This window comes from Pseudophryne corroboree, chromosome 5, assembly GCF_028390025.1.
Source record: "Pseudophryne corroboree isolate aPseCor3 chromosome 5, aPseCor3.hap2, whole genome shotgun sequence".
NCBI classification, from domain to species: Eukaryota; Metazoa; Chordata; class Amphibia; order Anura; family Myobatrachidae; genus Pseudophryne; species Pseudophryne corroboree.
The window spans coordinates 81,868,758-81,896,431 of record NC_086448.1 but is presented as its reverse complement, the minus strand read 5'-3'; the positions used below and the strand labels follow the sequence as shown (position 1 = coordinate 81,896,431).

Here is a 27,674-nt window from a genome sequence, read left to right as displayed (position 1 = left end):
ACCAACAGGTGATGTGTACAGAATGGAAGTTTGCCGCAGTGATGGCGGGTCGCGATCTGTGATCCACCTTATACATATTCTGGAGATAACTGTAGCATCAATTTCTTCAATGTGAAAATATTATAGATCATCTACACAATCAGTGATGAAGGAAAGACAATGAACGATGATTAACTAATACAAAAAGAAAAAACACACCACATCATTTAGAGACGTCATTTTATTTTTCCCCATAAAATAAATACAGTGACTGTACAACATGTCTAATACGAAATGCAGAACGTGACTTTCAGTGACAAGTAACAGTAAAATATGAAGCAGCTGAGTGTTTTTATTTATAGATGGAATCCATTGTTTTGTGGGCACACAGTGAGCATCGGGTGCGCATGAAGCATGAGAATGAGATCCGTCTCGCGCCAGCTACCCATAGCCATATCGCTCTGTCACGTTCTTATCAACAGGTATAAACTGGCCGCTCAGTTTCATCAGAAGCTTTACCACCAGGCCGGCCTGTTATCAGGACAAAGAAAAAGAAAATAACAATAAATGAGCCATAATAGGTGTTACCATCAGTTAAAAATGAGTGCGTACAACCAGAGACGTTTGTAGACAAGATGGCTCCCAGTGCGAACAGAAAAAATGTGAGACGCCCGCCCACCCCGTCCAGACATTCTAAACACAAAATATTTGCGTAAAGGGGCATGGCCTTGCAAGTAAATATTACCTTATGCCACACACCGTAATGCCATGTATAACATTAAGGGCCTCTTACACCATATTATGCCAGGCACAGTAATGCCCCTTGCACAATATTATGCCCGACACCATATTATACCCCACACAGTTATGCCTCTGACACCAATTTCTGTCATACATAGTAATGCCACATGCACCATATTATGTCCCCCACAAAGTAATGCCCAGGAAACCACATTATGTCCCACACAGTAATGCCCAGGACACCAGATTATGTCCCACACAGTAATGCCCAGAACACCAGATTATGTCCCACACAGTAATGCCCACATTATGTCCCACACAGTAATGCCCAGGACACCAGATTATGCCCCTCACAGTAATGGCCGGGACAGCAGATTATGCCCCTCAGTATGTTTCTGCATGCCGCATCCTATTTGGTGCCCGCAGTCAGTGGAATCAGTGCAGCGTCTCCCTCGGTGTGTCAGCAGCACTCGGCAGTCCCGGCATTTCCGGGTACTGCTGTTTGCGCCTTTCCCTGTTAATTACTAGGAGGTCCTACTGGTCCTCTAGCATCTGTCCTTTCCCTGACAGATGCTAGAGGTCCAGTAGGACCTCTAGCATTTGTCTCCTCTACGGCGGTGGCCATTTTGGGTGGAGCATTTTCAGTAGTATTACATGTGGTTGGTATACTGCTGCAGACTCTGGCCACAGGGGATCTGGTCTCTAGGTCGACAGTAATTAGGTCGACAGGGTTTCTAGGTTGACAGGGTCTCTAGGTCGACAGGTCAAAAGGTTGACATGAGTTTTTCACAATTTTTTTTTAACCTTTTCATACTTAACGATCCATGTGGACTACGATTGGAACGGTAATCTGTGCCGAGCAGAGCGAGGCACCTTGCCCTAAGCATGGCGAGTGAAGCGAGCCATGCGAGGGGACACGGTGCACTAATTGGGGTTCCCGGTCACTCTACGAAGAAAACGACACCCAAAAAACATAAAAAACTCATGTCGACCTTTTGACCTGTCGACCTAGACCATGTCGACCCAAAGACCCTGTCGACCTAGTTACTGTCGACCAATAGTGGTCGATCTAGACACTGTTGACCTAGTTACTATCTACCTTCCATACCACACCCGGCCACAGCGCCCCATTGCGATTCCACTGCTCGCTTGGCCCTACAAACGGCCCTGCATACAACATACCTGTTTGGTGTGAACAATGAAACTCATTTTGTTCTCCATGCTGTGGATCTGGAAGCAGGTATCTCCGTCTCCTAACTGCCACTTAAAGCAGCCAAACTTAAAACTAATCAACAAAGCCTGAAATGACAGTAAAGGGACAGTTTGTGAGACTGCACGATCGGTTCCTTCTCTTCTATATCTATATACAAGCAAAAGTACTAGTCCAAAGCTATGCTGACACAGTGACAACGTTAGGGAGAGGGTCAGTAACAAAGTGCAATGAGCAGCTCCACAATAGCTGCAGATATTTCTACTAGCACCAATTACGTGACAAGTCCGTGAGACAGTTCAGTGTCCACTGCTGGACTAGTGCAGAGACCGCACTTAGCATGTTACACGTGCCGAATGCCAAGTGGGTGCAGATCGCCCCACAGGTTGGCCATGTACAGTAAATGGCGGGTGCTCTTGCAGCAAATCTGCTTATCTGCACATGATTTCCAATAATGAATAAGTGTAGAGTGGGGTTTTATCACTGTAGCTCTATATCTCTGTCCACGCATCTTTTGGTCTTGTAATAAGCCTACACCAGGACTTGGAGAAGACAGGCGCTCCCCGTTGAAGGCATGCAGCCAATGGGAAACAAGCTGACCGTACAGACCTGGAACAGTGGCGGGTCATTATAATGGATACAGCAGTATCATTCTCCCACACCGGGTAAGAGGGTCACAGATTACCAAAGTACTTCTGATTTCAAAGCACCACACTGTATATGATATAAGAGATCCACAATGAGCATACTAATTAGCTCAGTTGACAATGGCATGGTAATCTACTGTAGATTATAAGGTTATATATCGATCAGAAGGTCTTCATTTAGAACTTATGGAGTAGTGACATTATCAATGTAGGGACCGGGTATCAGTTTCTCAGCGCTTCTTGTAAAAAGAAAAAATAGGGCTTTAATGCAACTGTGGTATTACAAGTCTCAGTATATCACAGCCAGAGCATGCTGGGATTTGTAGTTTCATAATAGCTGAAAGGTCATAGCCTATTAATATTACACCCACATCTGCAGACTGGAAATCACTAAATCCCTGGCAGCTTCTAATATCTTCTCACTGCCCCCCATCATATACATGTGATGTAATAAGATGTGTAGACTTAAAGGGATAACATGGAGTCCTGACAGCTTGGTCATTCTGCTCCCAGCCTCCATTTACCTTGGTTTCCAGGTTGAGGAGGTGCAGGCCTTTGATGTTGACACCCACATACACCCGAATGACCTTGTGATTGCTGGAACTGGCCTTGGTGAAGATCTGGCCTGTGAAGAACGCTGCACCGTAGGTGGGAATGTCCCAGCAGTTCTGGAGAAACATGCGCTGCAAGTTGTGCATCTCCTTGCTCACCCCTTCACTCGTACTCAGACTCTAGAGGGAGCAGTCAAACACAGAACACATGAAATAGTCAGATTCATGTGCTTATACAATGTACCATGCAGTATAATGATGTGCCACAAGGGGGCGGTAATACATTTGCTGAGAGACAAAACACAATACTGACAAGAGCAAACGTGGACATCCTGTGGCTCTCCAGCTGTTGTGAAACTACAAGCCCCGGTATGGAGTGTCTCTCTTCACCGGTTAGCGCATTACTGTTGGGTAAATAAATAATATATTCCCGGAACAATGTCCTCAGAACATGAGTTGTTGGTGAAGCTTAAAACCTTTGGTCTCTCAGATTTCCATATACATAGATGAGCCGCAATCAGCACACTTACTGGAGCTGTCCTTACACTGCGCAGCCTATCCGTTCAGTAGAAGCTATTGTCTCATAAAGGTCATGAATGGCCAGAGAGATCAGTGACTGATAAGGCTGCATTATCTTGCATACTGGTTACACCTACACAACGGAGCTCCTTACATATGCCTCACCTTGTACTCATGGAGAATCCGGTTTGTCCAGTGAGGCGCCTTACTCTTCACCTTGGTGCTCGGTACAATGGACTTTAAGTTTTCTTCACTGGATAATGGAAACACAGATTATAACCAATAGGTGGCAGTGTTCTGCAGGCGTAGTGTCCTTGATGTGACTCAGTGGGACAGAGGCAGGGTTGGGTGTGTGTGTGATGTATAATACCCCTTTTCCACTAGCTCCTTAAAACACGGGTAAATGTGCGGGGGCGCGCATTTACCCATGTTTTTCCCTAGTGGAAACGGGTCCCCCAATTCCCGGATCAAGTGATCCGGGAATCCTACCCTGGTAGCTAGCCGGGTTGAACGCGTGTTCAACCTGGCTAGCTGTCTAGTGTGAACGGGAGCCGTGTCGTGGCGACACGGCTCCCATTCACAGTGCATAGGGAGGGCGGCGCTGGGAGATCATGTGATCTCCCAGTGCTGCCCCTGCCGCGTCACTAGCGCGTCACCAACCTGGCAATTGCTGGGTTGGTGAGCGCTGTCTGCAGGGAGCTGTAGCATGGGTCGCAGCCGTGTCAGGCGACACGGCTGCGACCCGTGCTACTCTACTGGAAAAGGGGTGTAGGTCTCTCACTGACAGCACTGATGGCAGGGCGAGGGCACCCTGTGATTGTACTAGTTGGGCGGTGGGTTTCACTTCCTGCAATGTAGTGCTGTCCCAGCTGAACTACAAAGCTATACCAAGTAGTAACTTCTTACCAAAGCTTCCGCAGACTTGGGAGTACCCCTTGTTTTATTCTACTAGACGGACTCTACAGGCCATGTAATAAGGGTGATATACCAACTGCAGTAACCTATAGCTACTAACCATACATCTGCTCTCAGCAGTGTAACTGGTAGGATATAAGAGAAAGCGTACTGCTCTATGTGTAGGTCACAGCTATTGTGTACCATGTTAGGAAACCATTCTACTGTTCTTATAATAGGTCATTTATGATTCATTATAAAGTCCCTTTAAAAAGAAAGGGCAGAAATAGGAGAGAGGTCACATCGGCAGCTGCCACTGTCCGGGCTATTAATGTATACAGACGTGTCCTTACACTCCTAGCGTTTATACGCCCTACGGCGCAAGAAGCCCGGCGCCACTGAGATGCAACCCACCACACTTCGCTATAAATTTTGCATCCCAGATGCAGTGACACACCACTGACAGTGTACCAGAGACACCGGGCTGCAACTTTAACCGCACAGGAACAAAGTAGCAGATGAAGCACAACGGAACATGGCACAACAAAAATCCACGTCCGCAGCATCGGAGCCCTTCTTACAGAGTCAGACTCAGTCGCACACAGATGTAGAAATGTCGCAAATCACATTGATCAGTGTACCCTAGTAATGTAGTTTTGTCGCTCCCACTCATTTATGAGATAGAACACTTTGTGCCACAGGGGCACCTGGGAGTTGGCGTTCTGTGAGGGGCTACTGAGCAACACTGTACGAGGACACATCTGTCTGTCCATAAGGGCCGCACACAGCACTTAGCACTCACTTCAGGAATCCCTGCTTGTGCTTCTTGCTCTCGTAGTTCCCGTACACAATCTGCAGGAGCAGGCTGGCCAGGGTGATCAGCTTCACGTCTGGTGCTGGATAGAAGCCCTTCAGGAGGTTGAATCGGGCTTCGTCAAAGAGGATCAGTATGGACAAAGGATCTTCAATCTATGAAAGACAATACCCACTCAATGTAAGACAGAGAACAGGGGCTGTACTGTATGCAGATCGCTGGTAACGGAATGGAAACACCCTGTGATAGGTCACTGCTTAATGGCTGCAATGGCCGAGATTCTCCTACATTATATATGTATATATTTCTCGCCTGCAATCTCATAATGGGAGGACAGCGGATGGCACCGATCACCATGGAGGATACACTAAGTTATAATCTGTCTGCCATGGGATTCCGCTGAGATCACAGCCATTCATTTTTATTCTGCCTATTGCTATTTATGTCATTTTGATGCTTTATATGCTGATTGGTACTTACACATCTACTCGTGCTATGGTTCTGTTCTGTATGGTACTTATCTGTAATTCTCTTGTGTTTAACCCCTTTGTGCGGCGCTGAGGACACTTTGTGGTGCCTTATACATGAAAGATTATTACTATAATAATAATAATATAATTCTGCAAAACAATGTCTTAGAATAAGCACCGTGAGTGTAATTGTTACCACATTAAACACACTGGAGGCTCCTCGTTACATACTGTATTATACAAGACGTGTAGCTGTGTGTTATTCTCTCTATACCAGTCAATGCTACACTAAGACATGTAGTAACTGATACAGAGACTGATCTCTGCTTCTCACCCAGTCACTCGGCACATACACATTATTTTCTCATCCAGAAGAGACGCAAATCAGACCCTTAATGTAACTTCATTCCCTTCCAATCACTCTTTTCTAGCTCTGCCCTGCTCCACTGAGCTCAGCGACAGAGACTCCATAATTACACCTCAGCCCAAGCATGGAATCACAAGCTACGGTCTGCCAGTTACAGGCGGCTGCGGTGCCCGCTGGAGATGAGAGCATGGAATCACAAGCTACGGTCTGCCAGTTACAGGAGACTGCGGTGCCCGCTGGAGATGAGAGCATGGAATCACAAGCTACAGTCTGCCAGTTACAGGAGGCTGCGGTGCCCCCTGGAGATGAGAGCATGGAATCACAAGCTACGGTCTGCCAGTTACAGGCGGCTGCATTGCCCCCTGGAGATGAGAGCATGGAATCGCAAGCTATGGTCTGCCATTTACAGGAGGCTGCGGTGCCCCCTGGAGATGAGAGCATGGAATCACAAGCTATGGTCTGCCATTTACAGGAGGCTGCGGTGCCCTCTGGAGATGAGAGCATGGAATCACAAGCTACAGTCTGTCAGTTACAGGAGGCTGCGGTGCCCCCTGGAGATGAGAGCATGGAATCACAAGCTACGGTCTGCCAGTTACAGGCGGCTGCATTGCCCCCTGGAGATGAGAGCATGGAATCGCAAGCTATGGTCTGCCATTTACAGGAGGCTGCGGTGCCCCCTGGAGATGAGAGCATGGAATCACAAGCTACAGTCTGCCAGTTACAGGAGGCTGCGGTGCCCCCTGGAGATGAGAGCATGGAATCACAAGCTACAGTCTGCCAGTTACAGGAGGCTGCGGTGCCCCCTGGAGATGAGAGCATGGAATCACAAGCTACGGTCTGCCAGTTACAGGCGGCTGCGGTGCCCCCTGGAGATGAGAGCATGGAATCACAAGCTACGGTCTGCCAGTTACAGGAGGCTGCGGTGCCCCCTGGAGATGAGCGCATGGAATCACAAGCTATGGTCTGCCAGTTATAGTTACAGGAGGCTGCGGTGCCCCCTGGAGATGAGAGCATGGAATCACAAGCTACGGTCTGCCAGTTACAGGAGGCTGCGGTGCCCCCTAGAGATGACAGCATGGAATCACAAGCTACGGTTTGCCAGTTACAGGAGACTGCGGTGCCCCCTGGAGATAAGAGCATGGATCACATGCTACGGTCTGCCAGTTACAGGAGGCTGCGGTGCCCCCTAGAGATGAGAGCATGGAATCACAAGCTACGGTCTGCCAGTTACAGTGGGCTGCGGTGCCCCCTGGAGATAAGAGCATGGATCACATGCTACGGTCTGCCAGTTACAGGAGGCTACGGTGCCCCCGGACATGAGAGCATGGAATCACAAGCTACGGTCTGCCAGTTACAGGAGGCTGTGGTGCCCCCTGGAGATGAGAGCATGGAATCAAAAGCTACGGTCTGCCAGTTACAGGAGGCTGCGGTGCCCCCGGACATGAGAGCATGGAATCACAAGCTACGGTCTGCCAGTTACAGGAGGCTGTGGTGCCCCCTGGACATGAGAAGGCATAGACGCTGTATTGTCACCTTTTGCTCAATATCCAGAGGTAACTTGACATCTCTTCTGAGAAACAGCTGCGGGGCCTCTCGCTGGGGATCCAGGTTGGTGAGTTCATTCACGATATCGGCCCAGTCTCTGATGTGCTGCAAGGGTTTGTGAAAAGGCTTCAGCTGCAGATCTAAAAAGAAATAAGATAATAAGACATGAAAGAGTTTGTAAACCCTGACTAACAGCAGCGGGACAAACAGTAGCCCTATAAGACAGACCGCCAGTGTCTTATGGATGTTACATATCTGTAGCTTGCACACATTTACACTAAGGAACCCCTAGACAACGTTTAATCTGTTCAATCAGCTTTATCGATACATTTGCAGTGAGCGCTGCATACTTTGCAGTGATTTCACGGAAACCGCGGATCTGGTGGTGGATCACTCCATTCTCCATGATATCAAAAATACAATAGATATACATGTATATAGGGCTAAATTAGATCATTTTCCCATTTGTTATATAAAGTGCTCAGTTACTACTAAAAACATAATTTCTAACCCATAAAATGCTGTCATGTAAATGTACAAGCATTACAAAACGCTGATTGACCCATCTCTAAAGACTTTGTGGGCAAATAGATCTGTCCTGTACATCTAGAGTCACATTTTAATCAGAAATCTCTTATAACAATAACGGGGGGAATGGAAGAATAAGAGGAAAGAATCCTGGGAAAAGAAATACATTCTAACATTACCCCATTACTTTGTAAGATGATTCCGTCCCGTTTATTCCAAATCAAGTGTGCGCTCACAATTGTAAGACAAGTAGTGAAAGGAAGAAAGTAGAGAATTAGCATTTGTAGGTGGAAATGGGTTAAACTATAGTAGATAAGTGGTTCTCAAGCTACGACCTATATACAGCTTTCACACCGCTGCAAAAAGCCGGGTTAACCCGAGTCACGTCACTGTATAGGGAGAGCCATATACCAGGTGCTTGGAGATGATGTCATCTCCAAACACCCGCAGAGAGATGCCTCGGCAATATGCCAGGTCCACCCAGCGGTGTGAACCGGGTTTCAAGCTGCTGTGACACGGTTTGAAACCCATGTTCAGTGACCCGAGCCGGACCTGGGAACGCAATGTAAAAGAGGTATTAGGAGTAGATCGTACAAGACGCCATGGGACTAAAGCTGACCATACACCTAAAGAATTATTGTCAGATCTGGCTGGTTCGAACAAAAATCTGGTACTATATACGAGCAAATGACAATTGACCATTTGCTCCTCAATGCCGTAAGACTGACAAAAATGGCCGTTCAGACGGTATGCATTTAACATACCGCCCGTCGGGATCTAGGCGGTTGCCAAACCGTCGCTAAAATCCTAATGGGTACAATGCCGCCGCCAGAATACCAGCGTGGTAGGTGATTCTCTCTCTGTGGGTGTCTATGACACCCACAGAGAGAGAACAGAACCTGTGGCCTCGATGCGCCCGCCCTGCTGTTGGCATTCTGGCGGATGGGATGCCGCTTTCAGTATAGTGACAGCCGACAGCCTGTACGCTGGCATCCCATACCGATCCCTTTAAGACAAATTTGTTAAATCAAACAGATTTAAGCAATTTGTCTGATTGACCATTTTTGTCTGTTTTCCAGTGTTTGGGAGCAAATGGTCAATTGTCATTTGCTCTCATCCATTACCAGGTTTTCATTCCAACCAGCCAGATCTGACAATAAATCTTTAGGTGTATGGCCAGCTTTAAGCAAGGTATTTAATGAAAGTGATACAGAGCAGCTCGGGGAAGAGTCACAAGAGGGTACGTTTGTAGAACAGTATGGAGGGAATACAATTAGCCACGGAACTTACCGCTGGGTGTTAGCTCCCAGGTTAAGTGCCCGGACCTATTACATTATTTTGCCTTGTTATTTGTCACAACATTGCGATAAGGGCAGAAGTAAGAGGTCTGGATGGAAAGATTTGAGGGTGCGGTTTCTACAGACTGTACACCTTTCCTTACTGATATTCTCTGAACAAATCCAGATGGCGAAGAACTGCTGAGTCTCCTGAGACAGGCGCATCCCCTCCATAATCTGCTGCACCGTTGTGTTATTACCATGCTTCAACTCCACCGAGCGGTACGAGCCGTCCATCCGGTATATCCGCACCTTCTCATACTAATGCACAGAAAGATGCAGCGAGCGGTTACTGGGCAAGGTTATGCTGAAGAGCACAGAACATCCACGGTTATATTAGAAGCTATCAAATGCTGTGTATTACTGAGCTGCAGAATAGACATGCAATAACGGAGTATTTATAATACAATTAAATACTGTTTGTCCACCAAGCTCTCTGTCACGTCTCAAGAACAGGTCTGGAGGAACAGCAACTCAAAAGCTCTGCGTGGATTCATACACAGGGACAGTGACGTCACAGCAGCTCAAATGACTGCAGTCTCAGCTGTGAGACCTGTATGAGAACCACGTAAGATGCAATCTAAACATGTATGTGGAGCTTCAGCTGACAGTAATGGAGTGTAGTTCCAATGGTATCATGGGACAATTTGATAAGTCACGTGACCACAGACAGGCCAAGGTATTAGGGAACATTCTATTCAGCATTTGGCTGATTGATTCTGATAAACGTCTGTAGTAGCAGATATATCTTACTGGTTTATTGAAATTCTTCAGCAGCTCCGCAGTCTCCTCCCATTTCCCCTGCTTGTTCTCTTTACAGATATCCAGAGGGGACTGTCCTTGCTGATCAGCTATGTGCTGGAGAAATGGAATGGACATTTAACCACTATGTTTACACATAAGTTGATAATACCACACATGCGCATATACACGTTATATTATAATTTTATATAAATATATATATATATATATATATATATATATATATATATATATATATACCAAGACTTTGAGTGTAGCCAAAGCATTTCATGGCTTTATCCCGGGGGCTGAAGTGCAGCAGCAAGCCACCACTCTGCTGGACCACCAGGGAGGAAGGACCTTCTGGCACCACAGCAGTTCCCACTATCTCTAGTGGTCCTCCAGTGGGCACTGTGTGACTTTAAGTTGAAAATAGACACTGTGCATGTAGGGGGTAGGAAGAAAGGAGGAAGCCACCACAATACTTATATAAAACTGGGAAGCAGAACTCACCCTGTCCGTCTCCGAGTGATCGAGAAGAATCTGGACGATTTCAACATGGCCACCTCCTGCGGCAAAGTGAAGCGGTGAACTGAGTTGTCCATTCAGCAAGTTGGGGTTACATTTTCCTTTCTCTAGTAGCATGCTGGTAGCCTCCACCTTCCCATACCTTGTGTTTAATACACAACATAAAGATTAGTCACCGACTAATCTCTATCTGTTGCAATGACTAGGATAAAAAGTCAGTAACCATTCTGCAATCCTGCATTTACAGGTGTATACCCATGACCATGCCCATTATTTAACACAACCAATCAGGAGGCTGTCATGAGTGTCACATGTTCAGTGCATATCCTTATATGACTCGCTCTGTGGCCAGTTACACCATGCTCTCGGCTGATCATAGGGATCTGTTTACTAAGCCTAGGACAGCCATAAAGTGCCAGTGTCAGCTCCTACCTGCCATGTTATAGGCTGTGGGCGAGCTGTATGAAGAGGCACTATGTGCCTCAGCGGTATCTGCTCAGCAGATACCACTTCCTTATATGTAAGATGGGCGTCATTGCCCCACCACAGCACTGTCCCTGGCTGTACATGGGAGATCTTGTGATGCCCACTGGAGCCGGCCGGGTTGTGAGACAGCGCATCAGCCCTCGGATGGTGCACTGTGGGGTCAGGCTGGGATCGCTGGAGGGGGGAGTTTTTACTCCCCCCACTCATGCAGACGATCAATGCCACTTTAATACATCTCTTCCTCTGTATGAAAAATGACAGGAGCTGATTGGCTGTTACTTTATCTCTATCCCCGGCTTAGTAAATAGACCCAATAATGTGAATAAGCCAGGATATCCATCCTCTTCCAACTATCATAGAGTCTTACACTATCCCGAAAACCAATAGCTGCCTTACCGCAGGCAAATTCTAGCTGTAAATAATAATAATTTGCAGAAATTGAAGTGGAGTTAAAAGAGAATTGCTCTTGTTACTGCACACAATGCATATACAACATACACACTTTCAGTGAAATGAACCTACATAAACGGTGGAGCTGATATAACTATACTATTATGTCCTCTGTGGGTGATGAGGCTAAAAAGGTTCATTAAATGTTCTCGGTAAAGCACAACAACAAACCCAAACATGGAAGCAAATTTCTGCCCTTAATCCGAAGACTGTAAATGACAAAGCAGGTAAGTGAGTAACAAGCCAACGACTTACCAGCAGGCGTAATGTATCGGTGCCCACTGGTCATTGTCTAGTTGGTTAACTGAAAATCCCTCATCCAGCAATTTGCTCAGCAGGGTGGTGTCACCTTCACAGGCGCTGCGATGCAGGGGGAAGTCGTCCACCCACTGGCGCTCTCTAGTGGACAGAATCAGATTAATAAAAAAAAAACAAGTTAACACTGGAATCACCATATTCACCAATGTAAATAAATAAAGTACATTTTACGACCACTACAGTTAAAATGTCAAAAGTGATCTTAAAATTGGTAAAGGCTAAATTTATCATCTGATTTATCAACAACATTTCTAACATGGGGGTAGATGTATTAACCTGGAGAAGGCATAAGGAAGTGATAAACCAGTGATATGTGCAAGGTGATAATGCACCAGCCAATCAGCTCCTAACTGTTAATTTATATATGGGAGCTGATAGGCTGGTGTGTTTATCACCTTGCACATATCACTGGTTTATCACTTCCTTATGCCTTCTCCAGGTTACTACATCTGCCCCATGTTTTGTAGTCCGACCTGTGCACTGACAATTCCCTGGATAAACATAGAAGAATACGTGTATGAGTCCTGTTGTCTAATACCAACCCCAACCACTGCTGCATCATCTCAACAAGGTCATCTAGGAACAGCGCAAAACGCAATTTATGCCGCTTGGGTAAAACCCAACAGATTTTAGTATGAGAAACAGTGAATTGAGCCAGATACAGAACAATGACTTACTATGACCGGCCCACTCAAACTAGCCAGTGCTGAAAGGGTTACGCTACGTAGTATATGGTTACAGAATATTTAAGGGTTATATTGCAAACTTAGCGCCTAATTCAGATCTGATCACTGTGCTGCAAATTTGCAGAGGTCTGCGATCAGATAGTCGCCGGAGAGTGAAAACCCGCCCCGTGCGAGTGTGCGAATGCATGTGTCCGCCGTGCGAAAATTCCGCCAGTCAGCAGACAGCTGCAACTCCGTTCGCAACTCACCATCTAATGATTTTTCCAGTCTGTGCGTAGCCCAGGACAAACTCCTACAGCGTGATACAAACAGGCTGATCAGGGACGGAGCGGACGTCACACACCCTCTCTGAAAACGCTTGGGAACGCCTGCGTTTTTCCTGACATTCCCTGAAAACGGCCAGTTACCACCCCCAAACATCCGCTACCTGTCAATCACCTTGCGACCAGCCGTGCGATCAAAATTTTCGCACCATCCTATTACTGTTTGACGACGCGCCTGTGCATTGCGGTGCATACGCAGTCATTCGCTAATCGCCCACTGTGCACATTCGCACAACAGCGATCAGGTCTGAATCGGGCCCTTAAGGGTAAATTTACTAAAGCTTCTAAAACAGAGAATAGGTGATGTTGCCCTAGCAACCAATCAGATGCGGTCTACAAGTTCCTAAAAGGCAACAGAGAAATGTCAGACAGCATCTGATTGGTTGCTATGGGCAACATCACCAATTCTCTGTTTTAGAGGCTTTAGTAAATTTACCCCTCAGGATCTATTATGTACATCTAACCTGTTATAACTGCACCATCTAGTGTCTGCCAACAGCAGTTCTTGTGAGGTGCATTCACGCTGCGGCTTGTACTGTACAAATCCCAGCAAATACAATCATATTGCCACTCCTTGCAGGACTTCACATTCTGGTCCATGCAGAATGTCAACATTTTACTTCCCGTCATTCCGCAGACGTGGACATGCTCAATGTCGACGACCTAACTGCATCCCCCTTGTTATACATGACTTATAACCTTAGTATAGTTATAGCCTGCATGCAGGGGTGTAACTCCCAGAGGCAATGGAGACACCTGTCTCCGGGCTCAAAGCCCTGAAGGGGGCACCTGCATGTACAGCAGCACCTGTGTGGTTCACTACAGAATCCGTTGCTCTTCCAATGGAGCTCTGCAACATGCCCACTGCTGCTGCAGAGTTAATCGTCTATGTCCCAGGAGCCCTGCTAACACCTGCAATAGGAGGACAGGACGGCTCTTGTCTGGTACTGCACAGCCTGCTCTGCCGCAAGAGACGGTGCACCTGTCGCTGCTGCTGGACTGTGAGATCAGGCCCATCGACGGAACGCTGATTCTGCATGCTGCAGATGGCTGAATCTCGTGAGTTTGACCCACACCCACTGGCCGCTGGAGTCACAGCGTAGCTGGAGCACTGCCAATTTACTGCGGGCTCCGGTCCCTGTACCTACATATACATGCACACACCATATTGTTTCCCCCCTTTTTTCTTTTTTTTCTTTAAAGGGGGGTGGCGCCAAACTCCAACTTGCCTCCAGGCACTGGGGTGAACTTACGCTCTGCCTGCATGGCGAATAACTACCATCCGGACGCAGGATGTGAGACCGTTTCCTAGCTAGTCTACTAAAATCAAATCACTTACTTTACACTTGAAGATGCTAATAAGAAATTCCCAAGATATAGGACTAATGCGCCCTACACACTCGGCGATGTGCCGCCGAGCTGCCCGACTGCCGATACGGCCGACCCGGCGGCGGGGGGGCAGTGACGGGGCAAGTGAAGTTTCTTCACTCCCCCCGTCACCCGGCTCCGTAGACGTGCAGGCAAATATGGACGATCTCGTCCATATTGGCCTGCATGCACAGCCGACAGGGCACCAGCGATGAACGAGCGCGGGGCCGCGCATCGTTCATCGCTGGTGCCTCCACACTGCACGATATGAACGTTATCTCGTTCATTAATGAACTAAATCGTTCATATCGTGCAGTGATGTCGGCCAGTGTGTAGGGCCCTTTAGACGCTGCTGAGAAAACAGAGGACATTTGACATTTACAAATGACATCATCGTCAAGGCAGGGGGGGGGGGGCACTGAGGGGCATTGTTGGGAAACAGGAGAAGGAAATACCAATGGAACGTACTTGTCTTCCATCACGCTGCTCATACTCCTCTGCCACTTGTCTCTCTTTGGGATCTGGATCTTGGAGTAGTCCGGGGCTCCTAGCCCAAAGTATGGGTTTATTACCACTTTATCTACCTACAGCGAGGGGATAGAACGCACAGGATAATCACTGTCAGCAGGCGTCAGTAGTCTCATTATCTTCTGTTACTCAGTGTGACAATCTTATCTAAAGGGGGATATGAAATTACCGCCTATGTGTCGCTGAATATCCCGCCATGCTTGGCTGAGCACAATTCCGCTCACCATCGCTCATGTCCCTGCGCATCTCTATGGGGTGTGAGGAAAGACTAGTGATGCTGCCGGCCGTGATGCACCATTCAGAGACAACACATCGCGGCAGAGTCACTATCTAAGGATTCTCCCCTGAAGATACAGGAAACAATCCAGTGGAACTGCAGGACAGATGGCGCCACACTGGGAACTGCACGATACGACTAACTATACTCTGTTTATTACTAATCGCTGACTCAACACTGATCCATTTCAGACCAAACATTCAGCTGGGAATGTGCATCTGGTACAGGCAGAAAGCCCTCCAAATATATTTTTTATAGCATAACTACTGCTGTAACATTTCCAAAGTGACATTAAAGCGGGGGAAGGGGAACCTCCGGCCTGGGGCCCAGCCAAGGCAGCCAGCCTCCGAGTGTAAAGCGTCTGCATCCTGGGAGTTGTAGTTTTCTCACACTGTGCACCGTGTTCAGCGTACAGTGTGAGAAAACGAGATCTCCCAGGATGCAGTGCGCAGCAGACAGCTCTGGGAGATGATATGAGGCAGCTTTGGAGAGAGAGGTCTGCTCTGCTGGTGGGAGGAATGGCTGTGCTGCAGTGCGGACTGGATTCAGGACCTGGACCAGTGGTGTGCAGGAGTCTGGATAGCACCTGTCCTGCAGTGGTGGTGAGTGCCCTGCTGGCACTATACTGGGTCATTATGTGTGTGTGTCATTACTAGGGGCAGTATGTGTGAGCAGCTATTACTGTGGCCATTGTGTGTAAGGAGCACTAATGTGGGCATTATGTGTAAGGTCACACCTACTTTCCTAGGAGAGCGCGCACATTGGAGGGGTGCTTAAAAAATGGCCAGCGAATAATGTTGAGAAAATCCAAATGGCTCTTGCCAGAAAAAAGGTTCCTCACCCCTGCATTAAAGCATTAAAAGAATTGTCAAACCCCTTCCTAAATCTTGTCCCATCCTTCTTTATCTGTACCAGGATGGGAAAACAGACCCCGTAGGTGCCTCATCCTGCCCAAAGTCATTCAATACAGCTCTATTAAAATGCTACTGACAGCTTGCAGTGTACTAGGGAGCACATTAGAGTGCAAGACAGCTCTGTAGGTAAATGGTTGTGGAGTCTCCTGAGGGAGGGGGAGTCTGATTACTATACATCAATACAAGGACTCACCAGCAGACAGGTGGAATTGTGGGGTCGAGTACAGTTAGGGTCCGTGATCATGTACTAGCAATGCAATGAGACGTGGGTATAACCCCAGACATGTCTTGCAGTAGCCACATTGTAAGTACTGGAGTAAAAGGTTGCTGGGGAAAGGTGATACTTCATACAGCCGATCCTATGCATTCGGATCTCAGAGTACGTATTCTAGTGATCATGATAGAACTCCAATCCTGAAGTATAAGAACCTTACCCTGTTGGTATACTGCAGATCTGACCCAAACAGCGGGTTGTAGATACACATGTCTGCTTTCTCCAACGTCATCATTTTGCTTTTGATTTCCAGGGCGGTGTAGCCCATATGCAGCGAGTCCTCAGAATGTCCGGCCTCTGTGGAATACGCTGGGTTGGTGACGTTGGTTTTGATCCTGTCTAAAGGAGACGGCCGGAAGAGTCCGGAGATTGCGTGAGACTTTGTGTGTTGTTCCTCCAGCCACCTGTTGCAGCAAACAGGGGGATAAATGGGGACAATGCTCAGTATCATCGCTGCACACTGTGGAGGCAGCCATGTTGTAGCCTGAACCAATGTCCAGAAAAATGTTCAGGATAACTGTTTATCTATAATGCACAACAAAATTCTGCTACACCGTACAGTGAGGAAATAGGGCACATTACATACAAAGTAGAGCTAAATACAGAACACACAGACAGAATGCTGAAAAGTACAGATGTATAAATCTAATGACAGCCCCCCCCAAAAAATAAGAATTTACTTACCGATAATTCTATTTCTCGCAGTCCGTAGTGGATGCTGGGAACTCCGTAAGGACCATGGGGAATAGCGGCTCCGCAGGAGACTGGGCACAAAAGTAAAGCTTTAGGACTACCTGGTGTGCACTGGCTCCTCCCCCTATGACCCTCCTCCAAGCCTCAGTTAGGATACTGTGCCCGGACGAGCGTACACAATAAGGAAGGATTTTGAATCCCGGGTAAGACTCATACCAGCCACACCAATCACACCGTACAACCTGTGATCTGAACCCAGTTAACAGCATGATAACAGAGGAGCCTCTGAAAAGATGGCTCACAACAATAATAACCCGATTTTTGTAACAATAACTATGTACAAGTATTGCAGACAATCCGCACTTGGGATGGGCGCCCAGCATCCACTACGGACTACGAGAAATAGAATTATCGGTAAGTAAATTCTTATTTTCTCTGACGTCCTAGTGGATGCTGGGAACTCCGTAAGGACCATGGGGATTACACCAAAGCTCCCAAACGGGCGGGAGAGTGCGGATGACTCTGCAGCACCGAATGAGAGAACTCCAGGTCCTCCTCAGCCAGGGTATCAAATTTGTAGAATTTTGCAAACGTGTTTGCCCCTGACCAAGTAGCTGCTCGGCAAAGTTGTAAAGCCGAGACCCCTCGGGCAGCCGCCCAAGATGAGCCCACCTTCCTTGTGGAATGGGCTTTTACAGATTTTGGCTGTGGCAGGCCTGCCACAGAATGTGCAAGCTGAATTGTACTACAAATCCAACGAGCAATAGTCTGCTTAGAAGCAGGAGCACCCAGCTTGTTGGGTGCATACAGGATAAACAGCGAGTCAGATTTTCTGACTCCAGCCCTCCTGGAAACATATATTTTCAGGGCCCTGACTACGTCCAGCAACTTGGAGTCCTCCAAGTCCCTAGTAGCCGCAGGTACCACAATAGGCTGGTTCAAGTGAAACACTGAAACCACCTTAGGGAGAAATTGAGGACGAGTCCTCAATTCTGCCCTGTCCGTATGAAAAATTAGGTAAGGGCTTTTATAGGATAAAGCCGCCAATTCTGAGACACGCCTGGCTGAAGCCAGGGCCAACAGCATTACCACTTTCCATGTGAGATATTTTAAGTCCACAGTGGTGAGTGGTTCAAACCAATGTGATTTTAGGAACCCCAAAACTACATTGAGATCCCAAGGTGCCACTGGAGGCACAAAAGGAGGCTGTATATGCAGTACCCCCTTGACAAACGTCTGAACTTCAGGAACTGAAGCCAGTTCTTTCTGGAAGAAAATCGACAGGGCCGAAATTTGAACCTTAATGGACCCTAATTTTAGGCCCATAGACAGTCCTGTTTGCAGGAAATGCAGGAAACGACCCAGTTGAAATTCCTCTGTAGGGGCCTTCCTGGCCTCGCACCACGCAACATATTTACGCCAAATACGGTGATAATGCTGTACGGTTACATCCTTCCTGGCTTTGATCAGGGTAGGGATGACTTCATCCGGAATGCCTTTTTCCTTCAGGATCCGGCGTTCAACCGCCATGCCGTCAAACGCAGCCGTGGTAAGTCTTGGAACAGACAGGGTCCCTGCTGGAGCAGGTCCTTTCTTAGAGGTAGAGGCCACGGGTCCTCTGTGAGCATCTCTTGAAGTTCCGGGTACCAAGTCCTTCTTGGCCAATCCGGAGCCACGAGTATAGTCCTTACTCCTCTCCTTCTTATGATTCTCAGTACCTTGGGTATGAGAGGCAGAGAAGGGAACACATACACTGACTGGTACACCCACGGTGTTACCAGAGCGTCCACAGCTATTGCCTGAGGGTCCCTTGACCTGGCGCAATACCTGTCCAATTTTTTGTTTAGGCGGGATGCCATCATGTCCACCTTTGGTTTTTCCCAACGGTTTACAATCATGTGGAAGACTTCTGCTGAGGAAGTCTGTTTCCCAGTTGTCCACTCCCGGAATAAACACTGCTGACAATGCTATCACATGATTTTCCGCCCAGCGAAAAATCCTTGCAGCTTCTGCCATTGCCCTCCTGCTTCTTGTGCCGCCCTGTCTGTCTACGTGGGCGACTGCCGTGATGTTGTCCGACTGGATCAGCACCGGCTGACCTTGAAGCAGAGGTCTTGCTTGGCTTAGGGCATTGTAAATGGCCCTTAGCTCCAAGATATTTATGTGAAGTGATGTATCCAGGCTTGACCACAGGCCCTGGAAATTTCTTCCCTGTGTGACTGCTCCCCAGCCTAGCAGGCTGGCATCCGTGGTCACCAGGACCCAGTCCTGAATGCCGAATCTGCGCCCTCTAGAAGATGAGCACTCTGCAACCACCACAGGAGAGACACCCTTGTCTTTGGTGACAGGGTTATCCGCTGATGCATCTGAAGATGCGATCCGGACCACTTTTCCAGCAGGTCCCACTGGAAAGTTCTTGCGTGGAATCTGCCGAATGGAATTGCTTCGTAGGAAGCCACCATTTTCCCCAGGACCCTTGTGCACTGCTGCACTGACACTTGGCCTGGTTTTAGGAGGTTTCTGACTAGTTCGGATAACTCCCTGGCTTTCTCCTCCTGGAGAAACACCTTTTTCTGGACTGTGTCCAGGATCATCCTTAGGAATAGAAGACGTGTCGTCGGGATCAGCTGCGATTTTGGAATATTAAGAATCCAACCGTGCTGCCGCAACACTACTTGAGATAGTGCTACCCCGACTACCAACCGTTCCCTGGATCTTGCCCTTATCCGGAGATCGTCCAAGTAAGGGATAATTAAAACTCCCTTCCTTCGAAGAAGTATCATCATTTCGGCCATTACTTTGGTAAAGACCCGGGGTGCCGTGGACAAACCAAACGGCAGCGTCTGAAACTGATAGTGACAGTTCTGTACCACAAACATGAGGTACCATTGGTGAGAAGGGTAAATTGGGACATGGAGATAAGCATCCTTGATGTCCAGAGACACCATATAATCCCCTTCTTCCAGGTTTGCCATCACCGCTCTGAGTGACTCCATCTTGAATTTGAACCTTTGTATGTAAGTGTTCAAGGATTTCAGATTTAAATTAGGTCTCACCGAGCCGTCCGGCTTCGGTACCACAAACAGCGTGGAATAATACCCCTTTCCCTGTTGTAGGAGGGGTACCTTGATTATCACCTGCTGGGAATACAGCTTGTGAATGGCTTCCCATACCGCCTCCCTGTCGGAGGGAGACGTCGGTAAAACAGACTTTAGGAAAACGGCGAAGGGGAGACGTCTCGAATTCCAATTTGTACCCCTGAGATACCACCTGAAGGATCCAGGGGTCCACCTGTGAGTGAGCCCACTGCACGCTGAAATTTTTGAGACGGGCCCCCACCGTGCCTGAGTCCGCTTGTAAAGCCCCAGCGTCATGCTGAGGACTTGGCAGAAAACGGGAGAGGGCTTCTGTTCCTGGGAACTGGCTGTTTGCTGCAGCCTTTTTCCTCTCCCTCTGCCACGGGGCAGAAATGAGGAGCCTTTTGCCCGCTTGCCCTTATGGGGCCCAAAGGACTGCGCCTGATAATACGGCGTCTTCTTATGTTGAGAGGCTACCTGGGGTAAAAATGTGGATTTCCCAGCCGTTGCCGTGGCCACCAGGTCTGTTAGACCTACCCCAAATAACTCCTCCCTTTTATAAGGCGATACTTCCATATGCCTTTTGGAATCAGCATCACCTGACCACTGTCTTGTCCATAACCCTCTTCTGGCAGAAATGGACAGCGCACTTACTCTTGATGCCAGTCGGCAAATATCCCTCTGTGCATCACGCATATATAGAAATGCATCTTTTAAATGCTCTATAGTCAGTAATATACTGTCCCTATCTAGGGTATCATATTGTCAGTCAGGGAATCCGACCAAGCCACCCCAGCACTGCACATCCAGGCTGAGGCGATTGCTGGTCGCAGTATCACACCCGTGTGAGTGTATATACATTTTAGGATATTTTACTGCTTTCTGTCAGCAGGTTCCTTAAGGGCGGCCGTATCCGGGGACGGTAGTGCCACCTGTTTAGACAAGCGTGTGAGCGCTTTATTCACCCTAGGGGGTGTTTCCCAACGTGCCCTATCCTCTGGCGGGAAGGGGTATGATGCTAATAACTTTTTAGGAATTAACAGTTTTTATCGGGGGAAACCCACGCATCATCACACACTTCATTTAATTCCTCAGATGCAGGAAAAACTACTGGCAGTTTTTTCTCACCCAACATAATACCCTTTTTAGTGGTACTGGTATTATCAGAAATGTGTAAAAACATTTTCCATAGCCTCAATCATGTAACGTGTGGCCCTACTGGAAGTCACATTCGTCTCTTAATCGTCGACACTGGAGTCAGTATCCGTGTCGGCGTCTGTATCTGCCATCTGCGGTAACGGGCGTTTTAGAGCCCCTGATGGCTTTTGAGACACCTGGACAGGCACAGGCTGAGTCGCCGGCTGTCTCATGTCATCAATCTTTTGTAAAGAGCTGACACTGTCACATAATTCCTTCCATAAGCTCATCCACTCAGGTGTCGACTCCCTAGGGGGTGACATCTCTGTTACAGGCAATTGCTCCGCCTCCACCTCATTTTCCTCCTCATACATGTCGACACAACGTACCGACACACAGCGAATGCTCTGATAGAGGACAGGACCCCACTAGTCCTTTGGGGAGACAGAGGGAGAGTATGCCAGCACACACCAGAGCGCTATATATATATATATATATATATATATATATATATATATATATATATATATATATATATATATATATATATATATATATACATACATACACAGGGATAACCTTATATAAGTGTTTTTCCCCTTATAGCTGCTGTATTGTTATACTGCGCCTAATTAGTGCCCCCCTCTCTTTTTTAACCCCTTTCTGTAGTGTAGTAACTGCAGGGGAGAGCCAGGGAGCTTCCCTCCAACGGAGCTGTGAGAGAAAATGGCGCCAGTGTGCTGAGGAGAAAGGCTCCGCCCCCTTCTCGGCGGCCTTTTCTCCCGTTTTTCTGTGGAATCTGGCAGGGGTTAAAATAAATCCATATAGCCCTGGGGGTTATATGTGGTGTATTTATGCCAGCCAAGGTGTTTACATTGCTGCTCAGGGCGCCCCCCCCTAGCGCCCTGCACCCTCAGTGACCGAAGTGTGAAGTGTGCCTGAGTAACAATGGCGCACAGCTGCAGTGCTGTGCGCTACCTTGTTGAAGACTGATGTCTTCTGCCGCCGATTTTTCCGGACCTCTTCTTGCTTCTGGCTCTGTAAGGGGGCCGGCGGCGCGGCTCTGGGACCGAGCTCCGAGGCTGGGCCTGTGTTCGGTCCCTCTGGAGCTAATGTTGTCCAGTAGCCTAAGAAGCCCAATCCACTCTGCACGCAGGTGAGTTCGCTTCTTCTCCCCTTAGTCCCTCGATGCAGTGAGCCTGTTGCCAGCAGGTCTCACTGAAAATAAAAAACCTAAAACTAAACTTTCACTAAGAAGCTCAGGAGAGCCCCTAGTGTGCACCCTTCTCGGCCGGGCACAAAAATCTAACTGAGGCTTGGAGGAGGGTCATAGGGGGAGGAGCCAGTGCACACCAGGTAGTCCTAAAGCTTTACTTTTGTGCCCAGTCTCCTGCGGAGCCGCTATTCCCCATGGTCCTTACGGAGTTCCCAGCATCCACTAGGACGTCAGAGAAAAAACAAAAAAACAAAAACATTCACAATATGTAATAAGAAGGATGCAGAATAAACAAAAGCATTGCATAGAGCATGTATGAGACATACTAGAGTGCAGTAGTGGACATGGTGGCAGCAGAAACCATGGATAGGGCCTTTCTAGTAGGGGTGGACTGAAAACATAAAGAGGCATTGGACAAAAGCAGAGAGCACACAAGTGACCGGCACGCAATGCAGAGAGCACACAAGTGACCGGCACGCAATGCAGAGAGCACACAAGTGACCGGCATGCAATGCAGAGAGCACACAAGTGACCGGCATGCAATGCAGAGAGCACACAAGTGACTGGCACGCAATGCAGAGAGCAGTCAAGTGACTGGCACGCAATGCAGAGAGCAGTCAAGTAACCGGCATGCAATGCAGAGAGAAGACAAGTGACCTCCATATATCATCCTCTCACCATTATTGCTTAAAATCAATAACTCCATAATCATAACAAACCCATTCAACAATATTAACCCCTTTACAATCAATAACTGTCATCTCCATTATTAATTTATCCTCAAATCAATTAATTCCATTCATATTATATCATTAAGCCTCTAACTGCCTCCCTCAGCAACAATGCAAGGTCCCCATCATCTTAGATATCCCCATTAAGAACATTAGCCTTTAACGCCCATACTAAAATCCAATCACCTAACTAAGCCTCATTCTTCACATTACCTACATTTACACTTCTTCCTCCCTCCCTCTAACCCAGGTATGGGGAACCTTTGGCCCTCCAGGTGTTGTAAAACTACACATCCCAGCATGCCCTGCAACAGTTTTTGCATGGCCAAATAGCAAAACTGTAGCAAGGCATGCTGGTATGTGTAGTTCAACAACAGCTGGAGGGCCGAAGGTTCCCCATCCCTGCTCTAACCCCATTTGTCTGCTGCTGTCTGACCTGCCTGCTAGTGAGAGCTTACAGAGAGCGTGCAGCCTATTAGCTCACACATGACATTATGAAGGCATGAGTCTGGTTTACAAGACTTCTCCTGAGCTGCTCCCTTCCTCTGGAACTCACTCTTGCCCTATGAGAATGTCTGCCAGCCAGCAGGGATTCATAAGTGCCCTGAAAACACACCTGTTCATTAAAGCCTACCAGCTCTCCCCACATACCTAGCTTGCACTTGCTGCATGCATGTCCTCTCTCTTCATCTTTTCCCAGTTCAACGCACGGTTTTACTTCCAGACCCCTTAGACTGTAAGCTCTCAAGAGCAGGGCCCTCCACTCACTTGGTTATCACCCTGCAATATCCTTGTCTCAGGTGAACTCCACTCATACTCAGTGACTCGATGCTTTCTGTCGGCCCTAACCAGGATCATGGAGTGATAACACGCTCTCATTTTGTTGTACCAATTACTGCGATTTTAGCCCCTGTACCGCATGCTCCTTTTTATACTCTATTGCTTGTTTATACTATTTGGTGGTGAAATATAAATAAAATATAATAATACTCATTAGTTCCTAAGGACTCGATAGGCTGAACTTCGGTTCAGCCCACAATATAGCTGTAACTCCATTTCTTATTGAGATCCTTACTTGTCCAGAGCAATCAGCATACGTGCTGTAATGGTGGAGAAGTGGGTGCTGGTCTCGCTGCAGACCCTCATTATATCCTGCAAGCAGTAGAAAACAGGACTCCCGGGATTGTACGTGGTCTTTGAATTATCTGAAACGGGACAATGAGATGGTGAAACAACTGGCATGTTCCCACTGTTATAGGACCAGGGGGGTTTAGGTCGGCCCAGAGTCGCCCCTCCTCCCCCACAAAGAGATGGATATAATACAATGAATCCGGTATGTCGGCAGGTTCATTATGATGACACTGATGAGATGTCCACATGACCAGAATGTCTTCAATGGGGGTAATTCAGACCTGATCGCTAGGCTGCGTTTCCGTACAGTAGATGGTCTAAACTGCGTATGTGTATGCTCCACAATGCGCAGGCGCGTTGCATGGGTACAAAGCGGGTCGCCGCTCAGCGATGGGTTTGTACGAAGGATCCGTTCGCACGGGTGATCGCAAGGAGATTGACAGGAAGAAGGTGTTTGTGGGTGGCAACTGACTTTTCAGGGAGTGTTTGGGAAAACGCAGGCGCGTCCAAGCGTTTGCAGGGCGGGTTCCTGACGTCAATTCCGGGACCGGACAGGCTGAAGTGATCGCAGCGGCTGACTAAGTCCTAGGCTGCTCAGAGACAGCATAAAATCAGTTTGTCCAGCTCTGCTACACAGGCGTTCACACACTTGCACAGTGAAAATACACTCCCCCTGTAGGCGGCGACTATCTGTTCGCAGCAGTGCAAATATCGCTGCCCAGCGATCGGGTCTGAATTACTACCAGTGTGTTTTAGCATTAAGTATCCGTTCTACCTTTCACAGAGGTCGGGACCAGGAACAGAGTTGCATCTCGGCCAGCTTTTTCCCCATCCTGAGGGAACTTCTCCATCAACACAACTCTTTTACCTGTAGATAAAGGGATAATAAAAGGCAATATAGGGGTACTCTGACCGTAAGGATATAAGGAGTTATAAAGAAGTTATAGAACAGGCAACAAATCACTACTTTTATATAACACCTAGACCTGCAAGGGGGCGTTTAAAAGGCCTCCATACATCTGCCGTCCCGTTTACCAGATGCAACCGGCGATTAGTATCAGTTAATGATCGGCGATACGTCTGGTAAACGGGGAAATTCTTCATGAATCCTCGGAGAATCAAGACTTTTCAATTTACTGAATATTCCCAATTCCCCAACCCAGACGTCGGGGAATCTGGAAATTGCATCAATCCGTCGCAGATGTATGGAGGCCTTGACACTTCAAAACTTATACCAAACACGTCAGCACTATTGCTTCCCCTTACAATTTAGATTTATGAAAACTCAAAGACAGAAAAGCAGGTGTGTAAAAGCTTATTGGACCTTTAATCCCTTGATTTGAAGGAGAGATCGGCTTTGTGCATTCAAACACATAGTCCAAGATTTCCTGTGATTTGTCTTTTTCACCCTGTAGTTTAGTCTCCAGCAATACTTTCCTTCGCTTCTTCTTCTGCCCCTCTATCGGGATCTCGATCATTAATATCTGTAGCAGGGAAATAATGAATAAAATCTTCAATTACTGTCTTTTCTCTCTAGGCCGCTGAGCGAGCCGTGTAACGCAACAACGTGAAAACATTTTCCACCAAGTTACATATATCGTTTTATTTCCACTTGGTACGCTCCTATGTAAGTGGATCATGTGGCCCAACTTGGCGTGGTTTCCCATTGCCATCTGGCTGGACCAGTATGATCTATGTGTAATCAATCTCCCATGGACTGTGAGCTTGCGAGCAGGGCCCTCTCTGTCTGTCCGTTAAACCCAGACTTGCGTTACTGCTGAGCTTGGTCAGAACTGTAAAGTCCTCCGGAGTAAGCGGACAATCTATAAATAAATTCTAATAATTTAAAGGTTTCTTCAGATCATAAACTATATGCGGACATTCTATAAATACATTCTAATAATTTAAAGGTTTCTTCAGATCATAAACTCACAATATCAGAGGATTATTTGTGTAATGAATCAATAGGATCGGTGCCCCTTGTATATAATAGCATACAATGTATAACTGAGCGGCATGGCTGCAGTAGTGGTTAGCATTGCTGTCTCACGGTCGTCAGGTGTTACGTTCCTGACTAAGGCACTATGTGGCATTTGTATGTACCTTGGTTAGCTCCAGACTCTTCCTACGACGCAAAAAAAATAAAAAAATACTTTATAGTAATATTGGCTTCTGACATAAATATGATAGGAAAAATAGATTGTAAGCTCCTCTGGGAAATAATAAATAAATATAGAAGGCAAACTATTCATACAATAACACTATGTACACAGGGTCTGTCACGTCTTCAACAGGGTACGTCATAATGTGTAGGGATGAATGTACTTGGTCCTAGGCAGAGGATAGTCTATGATTATTGGTGCTCCATTCCCTTAGATTGCAGGGGTTTATAAAAGGGGTGAGGCGGCAGGGCGGGGTTTTTTTTTTTGGGGGGGGGGGGGAAGACAGTTGCTTTAGGTGCTGCAGATCATAACAGAGGACATTAAAGTACACAAGTAATCTTCATCAATACTTGACATCATTTCACTAAGAACCAGTGACATCAATGAGGTATGAGGCACAAAGTGACTCATGCTTTGGTAATATTACTGTATCCTAGTCAATTGATATTTAGAATTTTGGTTGAAGCTACAAAACGGACTTCCTCCTCTGTCTGTGTGTCGGCACTTCTGCAGCTAAATCGCCGAAACCCCTGCAATTGCTGAAACTGGCAGGTTATTATATTTGGCCCATATGTTAATCACATCAATCTGATAAAACATCCTGATTAGTAATGAGAAAAGTTGCGGCAACATTTAATGCACATCTAATTTAGCAGCGGAACTGGGCGGTGTTGCAACAATACAAGCTTTCGTTCCACCACAAGAATAATCCAGAGTACATATTTACGTACTTCATATAGTTTTGCTCGATATTCCCGCGAATTGAGGCTTCCAGCATTCTTTGGTCGGATCACCGCCACGTGGACATCATCCGGCTCAGTCGGGCTGCCCATGGCGCTAATGTCCTCTTAATGAGACTGGTAGATATAACGAGGGCACAAGTGGCCTGCGGAGTGACAAAGCATACGGAACGTTTCATTAGCATCTGCAGCAAGTCATCAGGGGTGAATAAGGATGCATCCTGCCACTGACAGTTTTATGCATGGCGTCTGTGTAATTCTAAGCTTTTATCAAATAACACTATTTATAAAA

General features: G+C 47.3%; 1 protein-coding gene across 7 annotated transcripts in view; it reads right to left on the bottom strand.

The window, feature by feature from the left end:
* Positions 1-202: 202 nt before the first annotated feature.
* KRIT1 (KRIT1 ankyrin repeat containing) overlaps positions 203-27,674 on the bottom strand; it is a 68,260-nt gene continuing 40,788 nt past the window's right edge. For all 7 annotated transcript variants that reach the window (XM_063921420.1, XM_063921416.1, XM_063921414.1 and 4 more), the window contains 16 exons: positions 27,374-27,528; positions 25,805-25,964; positions 25,256-25,348; positions 24,425-24,554; positions 16,656-16,899; positions 14,971-15,086; positions 12,063-12,206; positions 10,857-11,013; positions 10,356-10,460; positions 9,707-9,863; positions 7,726-7,877; positions 5,344-5,510; positions 3,813-3,900; positions 3,102-3,308; positions 1,903-2,019; positions 203-510 (listed from right to left, as the gene is read on the bottom strand). In XM_063921420.1, the coding sequence (XP_063777490.1) occupies positions 421-510; positions 1,903-2,019; positions 3,102-3,308; positions 3,813-3,900; positions 5,344-5,510; positions 7,726-7,877; positions 9,707-9,863; positions 10,356-10,460; positions 10,857-11,013; positions 12,063-12,206; positions 14,971-15,086; positions 16,656-16,899; positions 24,425-24,554; positions 25,256-25,348; positions 25,805-25,964; positions 27,374-27,475 (2,229 nt within the window). In that variant the 5' untranslated portion in view covers positions 27,476-27,528 and the 3' untranslated portion in view covers positions 203-420. The remainder of the gene's footprint in view (positions 511-1,902; positions 2,020-3,101; positions 3,309-3,812; positions 3,901-5,343; positions 5,511-7,725; positions 7,878-9,706; positions 9,864-10,355; positions 10,461-10,856; positions 11,014-12,062; positions 12,207-14,970; positions 15,087-16,655; positions 16,900-24,424; positions 24,555-25,255; positions 25,349-25,804; positions 25,965-27,373; positions 27,529-27,674) is intronic.